Here is a 14425-nt window from a genome sequence, read left to right on the forward strand (position 1 = left end):
CGAGGCTGCCTCAGCGGGCTGTTGTCTAAGAGTGTCGCATGGATGCCAGACCCTGCGAGCTCCCGTGCCAGGGCTTCTGAATGTGGAGTGACAGCCTTAAAAAAAGTTACTCAAGTACAGTGCCACTTGTGGCTGAAGATGTAACCCTGACGTGGTCTGTAGGAAAGGGTGGCACCTCCCTCATTGGCCGCTGGACAATTTGTGTGGCTCCTTTGACAGGCCCCTTTGCTGTGACATTTTCTTTCTGATTTTTTTTTTCTTAATGGAAGGAATGTTATAAAAAATTCAACAACCCCCTCCCCACAAAAGAACAAAGGCCCATCCTCCATCCTTCGCCCTGCCCCAACTCCCCGAAAGAGACCAGACGAGGCCCCGAGGGCCTGGGCTTCCCACCGCAGACATTTCCAGATCTTGTTTCCCACCCGTATCTCCGCACACCGCCGCGCGGGCGTTCCCAGACGAGACAGATGTGGAATGTATCTGCCGGATTCCAAGGTCCCGGATTATCCCGGACGAGATTCCTGGCACCGGAGCGAGGAGAGTTAAGTACCATGCAAAGACCATTGCCATAAAGACGGATGTTTTGGCCGGGAAAATCCCAACAGATGCACAGTTCAGGACAAATCAATTTGTGGGGGTGTCTGGCCACTGCACCCCACGCCGTCCACTGCCCAAGCCGGGCTGGCTGCTGTGGCCGTGGCCACGGGACAGCGGGTCGTGGGCTCTCTTGCCTCGGGGGACGGCCCCTCCTGTCTGCTCCTTCCAGACCTGGTCACAGGGTCTGGGTCCTCCTCGGGCTTTGGTCCCTCTGGGGTGTCCACACACCTGGCAGGCTGGCTCCAGGTGGTAAACAGCGGGCCGGGGAGGAAGTCGTCCTCCTGTGCTCCGACTGTGGCCACGCCTGTGTCTCTGACTCTCTGACTCACTTGCCCATGCCCAGTCCCACAGCTGCGGTGCCCTAGCCCCTGCGGCCTGTCCCTGGGCCTGGTCACTGGGGGACTTGGAGGAAAGGCTCCCGATGGGGGTGGCGTCCCCAGGAGCAGAGTACAAGGCCCCCACCCCGTGGCTCCTGTGCCACCAGGGCAGAGGCAGAGGCACATGGAGAGTGCAAGGGGAAGGGTGCTTTGCGGTGCAGTGGTCTGTGGTCCTGCCCTGCACAGGGGGCCCGTGGGAGCCCAGAGCATGACCCCTGAGGAGGGTGTGACACTGAGGTTGGCGTGAGCCCGGGTTCTAGGGGCCAGGCCCTCTGTAAAAATTTTTATTTTTAAAAACTGTGGTAAAATACACATAACAAAATATATCATCTTAACCATTTTTAAGCATGTAGTTCAGTGGCATTAAGTACGTTCATAATGTTGTGCAGCCATCACCACCATCCCTCTCTGGAACTTTCCATCTTCCCATTGAATGCTCACTCCCTGCCCCCACCCCTCCCTGGGCTCCTACCCCCTTACTCTGTCCTGTGAGTCTGACTGCTCTGTGTGCCACTTAAGTGGACTCACACAGGATTGGTGCTTTGGTGCCGGCCTATTTCACTTAGCAGAGTGTTTCCAAGGTTCGTCATGCCGTGGCAGGTCAGGACGTCCTTCCTTTCTAAGCCCGAAAAATATTCCATTGTATGGGTGGACCACACTGTGTTTATGCAGCCAGGCCCTTGTTTTATTCTTCTCTTTCCCCTGCTAATGGGGTGATGGGGATAATGGTGATGATGATGGTGATAATGATGACGATGGTTATGATGGTGGTGATGGTGATGGTGGTGGCGATGGTGATGATGATGGTAATCATGGTGATGGTGGTGATGGTGATTATGGTGATGATGATGGTAATCATGGTGATGGTGGTGATGGTGATTATGGTGATGATGATGGTAATCATGGTGATGGTGGTGATGATGATGGTGATGATGACGGTAATCATGGTGATGGTGATGATGATGGTAATCATGGTGATGGTGGTGATGGTGGTGATGGTGTTGATAATCATGGTGATGGTGGTGATGGTGGTGATGGTGATGATGGTGGTGATGGTGATGATGGTGGTGATGGTGGTGATGGTGGTGATGATGGTGATGGTGATGACAATGATGGCGGTGATGATGGTGATGGTGATAGTGGTGATGATGACAATGGTGATGATCATGATGGTGATGACAATGGTGATGGTGTTGTTGATGTTGATGTTGATGGTGACTAACACTTTTTGAACTTTTACTCTATATCAAACATTTCCATATTTAACTCATTGGATCCTTTGGAGTCTCTGAGGTAGTGACCATTATCCTCCTAATTTTACCAGTGAGGAAACACATTGAGAGGAAAATTCCAGGAGTCCAGACCTCACCAGCCTCCTTGTACTCACCAGACTTGTGCAGGCTATGAAGGCTTTGACGGTATCCGTGGGCACCCGTCCCCATCTCCTTGCATGAGGCTCCCCAGTACCTGGCAGAGTCTCAATAAGTTTGTCTCATTTTACAGTGGGGAAACTGAGGCTTGGAGTAGTGAGACAGTGTGTCTGCGATGCCCAGCCGACCTGGGCCTAAAGTCCAGACCCCTGTGGGCTGGCAGTGCCCTGATGAGCATGGTGGCTCCACAGGTGTCCAGAAAATTCTCTGTTTGCCTCGTTTGTCCCATGAGTCCTCCAGAAACTCCCCACAATGACCAGACCAGTTTTAAATAGCAATTCAGACAAAATAAACATCAGTGCATTTGCCCACCATGGGAAGTTCCTTTCACCTCTTGCTCGGGCCTCTGTCGGGGAGGCACTCCTGACCCTCCTACGTGTATTTATAGCCTCGCTGAGCATGAGACTCACCCAGGCAGGAAAAGGGCGACATCAGAGACGCTGGCACCCTGGCACAGCCTCAGGTCTGGCTCTGAAGGGGACCAGGGCACATTGGATTCAGGCCTTGCTGCCTTGAGGTGCTTCATGGGGGCTTCAGGGAGGTGGCAGCTGGCCGTAGCCACACCCTGTGGTCATCTGTCCTCCTTTGCATCTGAGGGACAAATTGCTTAGGAGCAAGACCAGCATGTGTGTTCTCCATTGGATTTTTGGGTTTCCAGAAAGATGTGCTGCTGGAGACACCCAAGCTGAATGCCCAGGGGTCCCGAGAGCCTCCAAAAGCTGCCCAGACCACTGTCCCACCCAGCCTGGCCTTCGAGCTTCCCAGGGCTCGGGTGACCCCCGAGGGACCCTCAGAGCATCTGGAATTATTCCTGCCGTATTCCCATGCTTGCTAAACCATAAAGAAATGCAGTGAAGCCCGTGGTGGGTTTACTCTCCTTTTCCCTCTTGCCGAGCAAATTCAAATCATCTCTCCTGGGGTGGAGGCTCAGGAAGGCACCAGACAGGTGAATGCAAACACCTGTCGTTTGTGGGCCCCCGGTTTCTGAGACCTATGATCCTGGGACTGGCAGCTCAGTAAATTGCCGCTTGGGGACAGTGGAAAATACTCCTGGGCTCCCCTCCTGGAGGCAGGGCTGGGAACATAACTAACATGTCCTCCCCTCGGATGCTGGTATGTTTTGCTTTCGTGAGTTCATCCTGGAAACACTTTCCAGGTGCCAGGCCCCACTCTGGGGCACACACTGGGGTGCACTCCCACACCCCCACATCATGCAGGGGCCGGAGCAGGTGGTGGGGACCCCCCAGGCTGGGACACCATGGCTGTGGTGGGGGCTGGCATCTGCAGAGGCAGGGGGGCAGATTTTCAGGCCCATTCACCCCTAACTGGAAAAGAAAACCGGGCTATCTCCAGGAGAGGGGATGAGGCCAGCTGTGCGGCCTGTCCTCGCAGGTGCATGCGGAGACCCACGGGGTGGCAGCCCGGGTTGTGTCTGGGGGTGCCTGGCCACCTGCACTGCCCTGGGCTGGCCGCTGGCGGGGAGACGGCGTGCTTGTTCCCCGGGAGCAGGTGCTACTGGGATTAAGAGGCGCAGGTGTGTCATCGAGGGTCAGGTGGTTGCCTAGTCAGAGTGGAGATTTCATCAGCTCATTGTGAGGCCTCTGGCATCAGTGCCCTGGTCGGCACGTGGAAGGACTCAATACCTATTTGGCCATGGAGTGAGACTCGGCTGAGGAAGTGACTTAGCTGAAGTGGCAGGTTGGGGTCCAGGCATCGTAGCTGGAGGGGTCGTCCTGGCTGGGGTCCAGCATCTTGGCTGGAGGGGTCATCCTGGCTGGAGGGGTCACCCTGGCTGGGATCGGGCATCCTGGCTGGAGGGGTCACCTTGACTGAAGGGGTCGTCCTGGCTGGAGGGGTCATCCTGGCTGGGGTCCAGCATCTTGGCTGGAGGGGTCATCCTGGCTGGAGGGGTCACCCTGGCTGGGATCGGGCATCCTGGCTGGAGAGGTCACCTTGACTGAAGGGGTCGTCTTGGCTGGAGGGGTCATCCTGGCTGGGGTCCAGCATCTTGGCTGGAGGGGTCACCCTGGCTGAAGGGGTCACCGTGGCTGGGATCGGGCATCCTGGCTGGAGGTGTCACCTTGACTGAAGGGGTCGTCCTGGCTGGAGGGGTCACCCTGGCTGGGGTCCAGCATCCTGGCTGGAGGGGTCATCCTGGCTGGAGGGGTCACCCTGGCTGGAGGGGTCACCCTGGCTGGGGTCCAGCATCCTGGCTGGAGGGGATGGACGCCCAGGCCTCTCAGAGGAAGGTCCGTGCTCAGCCAGGCTAGGGAGGGGAGAGCGGCGGAGGGAGGCTGAGTTGTTGCTGGGTCCCTGTTTGGAAAGACCTCGAGGCCATGTGAGCAGACTGGCTGTGATCTGTGGTGACAGGGACCTGTTTGGCGCTCTCTCTGGAGCCCTCTGTGACGTCCGGGTGGAGAGACAGAGAGGGAGCACCCGGTGAGAGGAAGACCCTGGGATCCAGGGCTTGGCGTCTCGAGGGGGTGAGGGCCGTGGTGGGGAGGGGGCAGAACCCTCAGCACTGCCATGGGTGGGGGGCTCAGCTGGGTGGGGCCTGTAGACAGAGATACTCGGGGTGGGCAGACGACTGCCCAGCTGGAGGTGCCCAGGCCTCATGCGGGGCAGAGCGGGGACAGCTGTTCCCCCCCACCAGAGGTGGAGGGAGCCCGGGTGGTGCCTTGAAGCTGGTCCGGAAGTGGCCTGAGCAGCCCCCTGGGGACAGGCCCCCTCCCCATCTCGGCAGGCAGCAGGAGTGACTGGCCACGTCTGCCCGGGGCTGCTGCTTGCCCTGGTTCCCGGAACCCGCGGACGCTCTTGCACAGATGGCAGGGGAAGAATTGGGCCGCAGAAGGGCATTGAGGGCAGGAATCGGTGTGTCCAGCCAGTGGCCACACGCTCTCCTCTCCTGCTCTTCAGACCCAGTGGCGGGAGCTGGCACAGCCAACACACACGCCCCCCCTCCCCCGCTGCCCCAGGAGCACCTGCCGGAGCTTCCGTTACAGCTGCTTTGTGTCCACCTGGTGGGCAGTGCCTGGCCTCAGAGAGGACTGCAGTAATGACCAGTTTGCAGACAGGAAGACTGAACCATGCGGGGCTTTATTGCCTCTCCTGGTTTGCAGGCGGTGGGGGGACAGTGCAGGGCTGGCACCTGTCCCCTCCTCGGAGCCCTGGCGCCGGATGCACGACGATGTCTTGTTTTCCCACAGAAGCTGCTGGGCCGTACTTCGCCAGGGCCCAGACTTCATGGATGATCCATTAAGCGCTGGCATGAAAACTGACCCCGGGCTGCTCACCAGCCAAAGTGTGTTTTTGCAGTTGTTTCGGGGACAGTTTGCAGCCGGGGTGTGAGGTCACACGCACCTTCTCAGCCAGCCTCGCCGAGGAGGCAGCGTGGGGCGTGTGCAGGCAAGTGGCCCAGCTGCCTCCGAAATACCTGGGATCTGCACTGGTCTCAGAGTGCCCAGAAGTCACCGCCACAGGGACAGAAGTGGATTTGGGTGGAGGGAGTTTCAGTTGAAATTGCCCTCCCCGTGGAGAAAGCAGTGTTTGTTGCAATGGTTGTTGTTTAAAAAACTTTAAAAACTGCATCGTGGGGCTCGTTTATTCAGGAGAAATCACAGAGCTACTTGGGAGGGGCTGGTGTAATCCTCTATGTGTGTGTGTTTGTGTGTGCACGAGTGCATGTGCACATGTTTCTGTGTGCGCGTATGGGTGTGCAGCTATTTGTGTATGCACAGGTGTGTGCATGTTTGTCATAGGTATGTGTGCATCTATTTGTGCACAGGTGTGCATGTTTGTGTGTGCACAGGTGTGTGTGCATGTGCTCCTGTGTGGGACTCTGCTTCTGCTTAAATCCAGAAACACACAGGCGTGCATACATGTAACACACACACATACGCATAAAACACAAAGGCATCGGCTCAAGAAGCCAAGTCCTGCCTGGGACTGGCTCGTGTGTTGTGGGGCCAGATCTGCGCCCGGACTCTTGGCCCTGGCTTGTGGCCCACCTTCCTGCTGGCCTGCCGTCCTGGACGCCCCATGTGCCTCCTCGGTCCCATCCGATTTCTGGTTGAGGCGGGAGAAAACCCCTGGTGAGGCTGGAGTATCTGACACTTCTCCGGCTCCTGCCTCCTTGTTTTTGTTTATTTTGTTACTTTCTAATTTATGGAAAGTGATTCGGGTTCGCATTTATGCGAGTGATACTAAGTTTCTTTTAAAATATATTTACTTGGCTGGGCATGGTTGTGTGCACCTGTAGTCCCAGCTCCTTGGTTGCCAGAGGTGGGAGGATGGCTTGAGCCCAGGAGTTCGAGTCCAGCCTGGGCAACATAGTGAGACTCCATCTCTAAAAAAAATACATAAATGAAAACTAAAATAAAATGTATTTATTTAGAGAAAGTAAATATATTTTCCTCTTCTAGTACTTCATGTAAAGGGACTCAGCCCTTGTGCACCTTGGTCCGGCTCCCTGCACGCCACAGCCTGTCTCGAGGCCCCGGCTCTTTTCACAAGCATGAGATTATCGGATGAAGGAGTAGACCGTGGTTTCCTCATGCTCCCTTGGGTGGTGTCCGGGCTGTTTCCAGCCTGGGCTGTGAGCGTCGTGGACTTGGGCTCTGGTACCCGCCTAGCTTGAACCCTGGGTCAGGTCCGCCTGTGCTGGGGAGCTGTCCCTCGCCCCTCGGGGCTCGTGCCAGGTGCTGGGCAAGCCGACCATCAGCCCCTGGGTGGGGCAGGCCCCTGCTGACGGCCCTGCCCGCCCCCACTCTGGCCCCTTCCCCTCCCAGCCTTGGCACCGGCCACTGCTCGCTGCCTGGGATGCGGGGGCTCCTTGTGCCCGCAGACCTCAGCTGGACGGTCACTGTCGGGTTGGGTCTTCACCGACCATCCCCCGCGTGGTCTCGTTTGCTTGTTGACAGAGTCTGTTGTCTGCATCAGCACGCTGGCTCCGGGCGGATGGCTGTGCCTGCCCTGTCTGGTGCCGTAATCCCAGCCATAGAGGAGTGCGTGGCACATAGCAGCTGCTGGATGGACGTTGGGTGAAGGGGTGAAGACACGCCTAAAGGAACGAATGGCAGGGAGGTGTGTCGTATCTCCGAGTGAGGCGAAAGACCTGGGTCCCGGGGACGGGCTGCGGCAAGGCTGCCGTCTGCGCCTGTGGCACCGTCTTCTCCCGGGGTGCTGGCCCCCAAAGCAGGGACCTCGTCTCCCCGTTTGCCCCTGCCTCTGTGATCCGACTCACCAGGTCAGGGGTCTTCCGAGCACAAAGCAGTTGAGGCTTCTGGCCCGCGAGCGGGGCTGCCCCGAGGGGTGGGAGGCCCCTTCCGTGGGTGGGTGACACCGAGACCTCAGTGGTTTCCTTCTTAGCAAAGCCACACCTGCCTGCTGTGGAAAATCGGAAAGTTGAATTTGTTTTTGATTCTGCAGAAAAATTTAAAAAACCAAAATAGCGACAAGGACACAGGTCCTTGGTCATCCCACCGTTGCAGACAACCAGGATGATGTTCTGTGTGCCGCTCCCTGTGGGCATGTGACCTGGTTTATTTTTAGCGTCGGGTTAGAGTCAGTAAGTGGGAAATTTGGGGAATATGACCTAGAGTTTTGGCAAGTATGTTTTTCCAGCCCAAAGACTCCAGACTCACAATCCTCCTGAGATGTCTGTGCTGCTTTCTGGGCAGTCTGGGAAGCGGGGCCTGGAGGGGAGAATGTCATTTCCAGGAGCTTTCTACGGCACGGAGGCGCTGGCCTGTCTCACGCTGGGCAGCCTAGAGAACCCAGCACGCAGTGGTTGTGGCAGCAGCCCGTGTCCTGGGAGCCCTTGGCCCTACTGGCGGCAGGTCACCTCTGGTGCATCTGTCCTGTTCTTCCTCTGCTGCCTCTGCCCCCAGACTCGTGTTTCACGCAGGTGGTTGCAGGTGGGCAGTCATAGGAGGGGACCGTCACCTCCTGCCATCACCGCCAGTGCTCCAGGGGTGTATCAGTCAGGGTGAGAGAGCAAGCTGCTGTAACAAGGAGACCCCAAAACAATGCAGCGGAAAGAGCAGAGGCGTCTTTCCTTCTTGTGAAGTGACAGTTGGTGGATGTCCCAGGGGCAAGTCTGTCCTGCGTGGCCCTTTTGTTTTGCGACTCTGCATGGGGGAAGCTGGGCTGCTCCCTCGGCTGGGATGGGGAAGGGGGCGGGAACGTGGCCATGGTTTATTGGGTCTTGACATGTGACTGTTCATTTCATCGTCACACTTGCTTGAGAGGTTCTCTGGTTATCCCAGTTTACAGAGGAGCAAACTGACGCTCGGGAAGGACAATCGATGGCCCGAGAGAAGTGGCAGAGCTGGGATTTGAGCCCCTCCAGGCTGCTCATCCTGGGTGGAGACGGAAGGGCAGGGGAGGGCACCCCACACCCACCCGCCAGCCGAGGAGAGCGTGCTCCGCCCCTGCTCTGCGTGGACTCTGGCTGGAAACCGGGAAGCTGTGGCAGCCGGGTGGGGGTGCAGAGGCTGCTCCCGGCCCTCCACGGCCAGGTCGGGGGGAGGCGTGGGTGCCGCGGAGGGGCCTGCTGCTGGCAGGGCGGGGGCAGCTGAGTGGCCACATTTGGTGCATGTGGATTTGGTGGTTTTGCACAATGCCCTCCAGTGTCCTGGCAGCTGGGCAAGTAGTCTGTGTCTTTAATGACTGGGCCCCTTTCCCCAAAGCACGGTGGTCTGAGTTCAGGATGGCTGCACGGGGTGCGTTTGGAGAAAGGATGAACTTAGCCGCAGATACGGGCGGTTGACATGCTGGGGTTCTTGGGGTCTCGGGTCTGACCCTTGGGCAATGCTCGGCCCCTTCGTGGAGCAGGGGGTATCAGAGAATCTTTGTGGTTGGACTCTCTGAGCGGTGCTCTCGTGACAGCCTTGCTGGGGGTCCCTGCAAAGGCCACAGGGTTACAGGTGGGTGAGTGGCGCCTGGGTGCTCAGGGCACCGGGAACTGAGCACCCTGCAGCAAACGCCATCATGGGGAGCTTGGAGCCTGGAGACAAGGCCTGGAAGGGGCTGTGCCCAAGTCAAGGGCAGGTGCGTTCTGGAGAGGAGTCTCTGGAGGGCCTGGGGGCTGCAGGGACTGGTGGCTGAACACAGCTGGCTGCTGGGCTGCCCAAGAACGAGGCACCCAGGTGCACCCAGGAGCGGGGCCAGCCTTGCAGCAAGCCCATGATGCCCAGTGGGTTCCCTGAGGCTCCGTCCTCTGCTGAATCACCGAAGCTTTCCTCTCCACACAGCTCTGCCTCTGTGTGGCCTGGGCCAAGTTGGTTAACCTCTCTGGGCTTCCACCTACTGACGGACAAATCGCAGGTGCCCTGAACGGGGCGCATAAAGGCTCAGGCGCAGGAACAGCGGGGACTTTGAAACCCGGATCTGTCTGGGGTATCAGGGAGGGGTCTGGCCCAAAGATGCTCACGCTGTAAAACAGTCGATGCGTGTGGCAACGTCATCCCATCCAGCGCTCCAGTGGCTGCGAGGTGGCCACGAGGAAGTGCTGCCGACCACAACTGTGAGGCGTCCCAAGTCCAGAGATGATTGAGGGTAGAAAAGGTGTCTTTGCCCCAAGGCGCTGCAGTAAATAGCCGTTGGTGACAGCTGGGTGGACAGCAGTGGTGCCAACCCCGTGGCGGGTGGCTCAGCCTGCCTCTCCCCTCCCTGCAGAATCTCCGGCCCCGGCTCCTCCTCAGAGCCAGTGAATCCAGTCCCATTGGTCCCCCCTCCCCCCCAAAAATTGGTCAGGGTGAGGGTAAGACCCGCTCTGGCCAATGAGGAGAGAGGGGAAGTTTCCAGAAGCTTCTGGAAAGGTTTCCCATTGATGAGGAGACTTGCTGGAGGAAGATGTGGGTTCTCTTTTTCCTGCTGGTGGTGTGTGGTGGCTCCTGGAGCCATGGCAGCCACTGTGCCACCATGAGACACCTGGCATGTCCCACAGCAGGGGACAAAAGCAAGTCTGGGCTCCCAACGCGTCTCTGAGCCATGGAACCAGCCAAAGCCCCGGCTTTGTGGGGCGGTTGCCCCATTAGGCTCAACAAGCTCAAGTTTGGTTTTTGCTATTTGGGGTAAAAAGCATCTGAACGTTGACCCCAGCCTGAGTTTTGCAGAGTAATTCTGTAAACCCGCAGCCTTCAGGTCCATGCCCGGACTCTGAAAGAGGGAAATGGCCCCAGTTGTAAAACAAAGTTGTTAAAATGGACGTGAAAGGCACACAAAGTGTGCATGTGATAAATAAAAAGGTGTAAATGTTATATCGGGTCAAGGCAACGGGCTGTCAAGACAGATCAGGCCTCTCACAGCTGTTCTTGCGTGTGGGGGTCTGGCCGGCTCTGGACCCCTCTGAGCATTGCACAGTCTCGTGGCACCGAATTCTCAGGGCTGCAGAAACTTTGGAGACGGGGGAGCCAGAGCTCTGGCCCCTGGGAGGAGCGGGCAGGGCCGGGCCAGGGACTTCCACGTGGAGCCCAGAGCTTCGCTCACCACCCCTGGCAGGGAGGACGGCTGGGAGCTGCTCCATCCCCCTCTGTCTGGCGTCTGCACGTCCCTGGGACTCTGGGCTGGGCTGGGTTTGTGGGCGCCCCCGAGGGCCCGCTCCGTGTCCCCGTGCCTAGCCGTGGTGCTCGGCGAAGCGGTCTGTTTACACGACCTGCTCCATCCATCAGCTGGATGCGTAAACACGGGAGCCGAGTGGCCCCGTGGCCGGATCAGGGGGCCAGGGTGGGGGACCCAGCTAGGGGGGGCGCTGCCAGTTGGTGTCTGGAGATTCCAGGCACGGCGGGCACAGCAGGGTGTCCTGACCCAGGGCTCCCAGACTGTGGAGAGGTGGGGGTTACTCATTAACCGGCACAGCGTTTTACGAGGCTGGGTGAGCCCGGGTGAACCGAGCCCACCTTGGAATGACGCGCTCGCTCATGCCGAGCGGGTGGCTCCGAGAGGGCGCCGGGCTGCCAGGCCACCCGGGCTGGGGACAGGTGGGCACTGGGTACCTAAGCGACATCAGGACCCTGGAGGGCCAGGCTGCGGGGGCCTCAGTCTCCCAGACACTGCTCACACGTGTAGGGCTCTGCCTGCGGGGACTCGGTGCTGGTCGGAGCGAGGCGCGAGGCTCCCAGTTAACCTGGGAAGCTTTGCGGCCAGCGTGCGCAGGGCTCGGCCAGGTGATGCTTACTGAGGCCTGCTGGAGGTGTGCAGCGGCTGGCTTATGGCAGCCTCTCTTAATCCTCCTGAGGTGTAGTTAGGACGATGTCTGGGTTACAGGCGTAGAAGCAGCTCAGACGGGGTCGAGGCCTTGCCTGACGTCACACCACAGCCCAGGCGAGGTCCGGGCCAGACCCCCCGTGGCACAGCCCAAGCTCTCTCCGTGGCAGTCCGCGACTTTCAATACCCAGGCCCCTCTCGAGGCAGGTCCGGTGTGGGGGACATTCGGCCGCCCAGGCTGCCCCCGACTCAGGGTCCCACCGTCCGAAGGCTGCATCTTTAATGTGTAACGCATTCCATGGTGACCCTGCGGTATTCTGCCCACAGCCCTGGCGTTAATCATTGAGCTGGGAAAATCTGCAGAGCCCCCGCCTGCTCCCCTGTTTGGGGGGCCAGGAAGGTGCCTAGCGGGTGCGTGACCCTGAGACAACACTCCTCCTTGTCCCCGGGGAGCGCCCGGCATGCCTGGACCTGCTCCCAGTCCTTGAGAGTTAATCCAAGGTCAGCCTGAAGCCGGCAGCCCTGCGACAAAGACACCGACCCCTTGGGGAACGTCCCCAGGGTTTCCCCAGCGGCCTCAGCAGGCGCGGGGTGCTTAGCGTGTTTCCATTTCGGAGGAACGGTCTGTGTGTCCAAACGAAAGTGGGGACTGGGCGCCACTGGATGGGGTCCCCAGGAAGGTGCCCGCGGTGCTCAGATCCACAGCAGGTGTGCTCGAAGAAACGGTGGGATTGAGTTTAGAAACAGCGGCTCATGGAAAGGAGCCAGGTGGGAGGCGGGAATTGGGGCAGCGGCCCCCTGCTGGGCAACCCCCTCTCTGTGCTGCCACGCATGGCCCAGCCTGGCTGACTCTCATGTGTCCCCAACCACAGGGCACCGCGTCCGTCCTGCAGCGCCGGTCCCCCGACGAGGAGTACGTGGAGGTGGGGCGCCTCGGGCCCTCCGACTACTTTGGTGAGTCCGGTGTCCCCTCCTCGTGGCTGCCCCGTCTCACTGGGGGCCCAGAAGGCCCCGAGGTGGGGAGATGTGGGGGCGTCCCCTGGGCTCCAGGGTTGGGCCCGTGGGGGACGGGCGAGCCCCAGTGTGGCTGCATCCCCTCACTGGGAGGTCCTGGGCCTGCCCGGGTACCCAGGGGCGACCAGGCCTGTGTGTGGGCTCCCCCAGAGAGGGCATGACCTTGGGGGAGGCACCTCCCTGCTGCAGAGGGACACAGTGGAGCCATCAGTCTCCAGCGTTCCCGCAGCTGGGGGCTGGGTCCTAAGGAAGACCTGGGCACACCTGGGCACACCTGGACATTCCTGGAGCTAGGGGCTGGGTCCTGAGGAAGACCTGGGCACATCTGGTCACATCTGGAGGTTCCTACAGCTGGGAGGTTGGGCCCTGAGAGAGGACTGGGCACACCTGAGCACACCTGGGCACACCTGGACATTTCCACAGCTGGGGATTGGGTCCTGAGAGAGGCCTGGGCACACCTGGGCATTCCCACAGCTGGGAGTGGGCCCTGAGAGAGACCTGGGCACACCTGGGCATTCCCACAGCTGGGAGTGGGCCCTGAGAGAGACCTGGGCACACCTGGGCATTCCCACAGCTGGGAGTGGGCCCTGAGAGAGACCTGGGCACACCTGGGCACACCTGGACATTTCCACAGCTGAGGATTGGGTCCTGAGAGAGGCCTGGGCACACCTGGGCATTCCCACAGCTGGGAGTGGGCCCTGAGAGAGCCCTGGGCACACCTGGGCATTCCTGTGGCTGGGCTTGGGTCCTGAGTGAGGTCTGGGCGGTGCACCACAGTGCCTGCTATAGGTGGGGTTGCCCAACAAAATGCAGGACAATGCCCAGAATTTGAAGTTCACATAAACCATGAGTAACTCCTTGGTATAAGTATATCCCAAATGTTTCACGGCTACACTTCTCCTAAAAAGATTTTATTTTTGTGCATTTGAAATCCACATTTTCCTGCATCCCGGTGTGGTGGTTTTCCCTACCTTTAAGGAGAGCAGTTTCTGGGGGTCCCTGCTGTGGCCTCAGGCCCCTCAGACCTGGGCCCCTGACCACCTCCCTCCGCCTTCCAGGGGAGATCGCCCTGCTGCTGAACCGGCCGCGTGCGGCCACGGTCGTGGCCCGGGGGCCCCTCAAGTGCGTCAAGCTGGACCGGCCCCGCTTCGAGCGCGTGCTGGGCCCCTGCTCCGAGATCCTGAAGAGGAACATCCAGCGCTACAACAGCTTCATCTCCCTCACCGTCTGAGCCACCGTCTGAGCCGCCGACCGCGCCGGTGTGGTGGCCGTGTGTGCTTGTCTGTGTGGGGAGGTGGCGGCCGGGCGGGGCTGGCATCCGGCCGCATGGGGGCTGCCCCTTCCCCGGACTCACCGTTTGGAATAAATAATCACCTCGTGCATTTCAAAAACAAAGGGCAAGTGAGCCAAATGCACCCGAGACCAAGGACACGGCAGGCCAAGCTCCTTCCCACATGTCCCCTCGTCAGCCTCCGTGGGCATGTCACGGGGACCCCATCCCTCCGACAGTCATCTGGTGGCCCTTGGAGCGCTCCTCCCCAGAACCTGGCCAAGACGTTGGCCCCTCGGCCCCCAGACCCTAGGATGTCCAGGGGTGGGCTAGATCGTGTCAAACGGGGCTGTCCCCAGAGGGTCACAGGCTGAGAGCGAGAAGCAGCGGCTGAAGAGAGAGGGTCGAGCACTCCGCTCCCGCCACCACATACCCGCCTGCCAGGGGCCTGTGGGGACTCCGGGTGGGGGAGTCTCTGGCCTAGGCTGGAGAGGGTTGGGGTCCTGCCTTGGGGACAGTGCCACTTGGCC

General features: G+C 59.5%; 1 protein-coding gene across 1 annotated transcript in view; it reads left to right on the plus strand.

Annotated features, from left to right (window-relative positions):
* PRKAR1B (protein kinase cAMP-dependent type I regulatory subunit beta) overlaps nt 1–13856 on the plus strand; it is a 121150-nt gene extending 107294 nt beyond the window's left edge. Inside the window, exons 9-10 of the mRNA XM_069485868.1 lie at nt 12484–12565; nt 13684–13856. Coding sequence (XP_069341969.1) covers nt 12484–12565; nt 13684–13856 — 255 coding nt within the window. The remainder of the gene's footprint in view (nt 1–12483; nt 12566–13683) is intronic.
* The last annotated feature ends 569 nt before the right edge of the window (nt 13857–14425 follow it).

Source organism: Eulemur rufifrons, chromosome 14 (assembly GCF_041146395.1).
Source record: "Eulemur rufifrons isolate Redbay chromosome 14, OSU_ERuf_1, whole genome shotgun sequence".
Taxonomy (NCBI): Eukaryota; Metazoa; Chordata; class Mammalia; order Primates; family Lemuridae; genus Eulemur; species Eulemur rufifrons.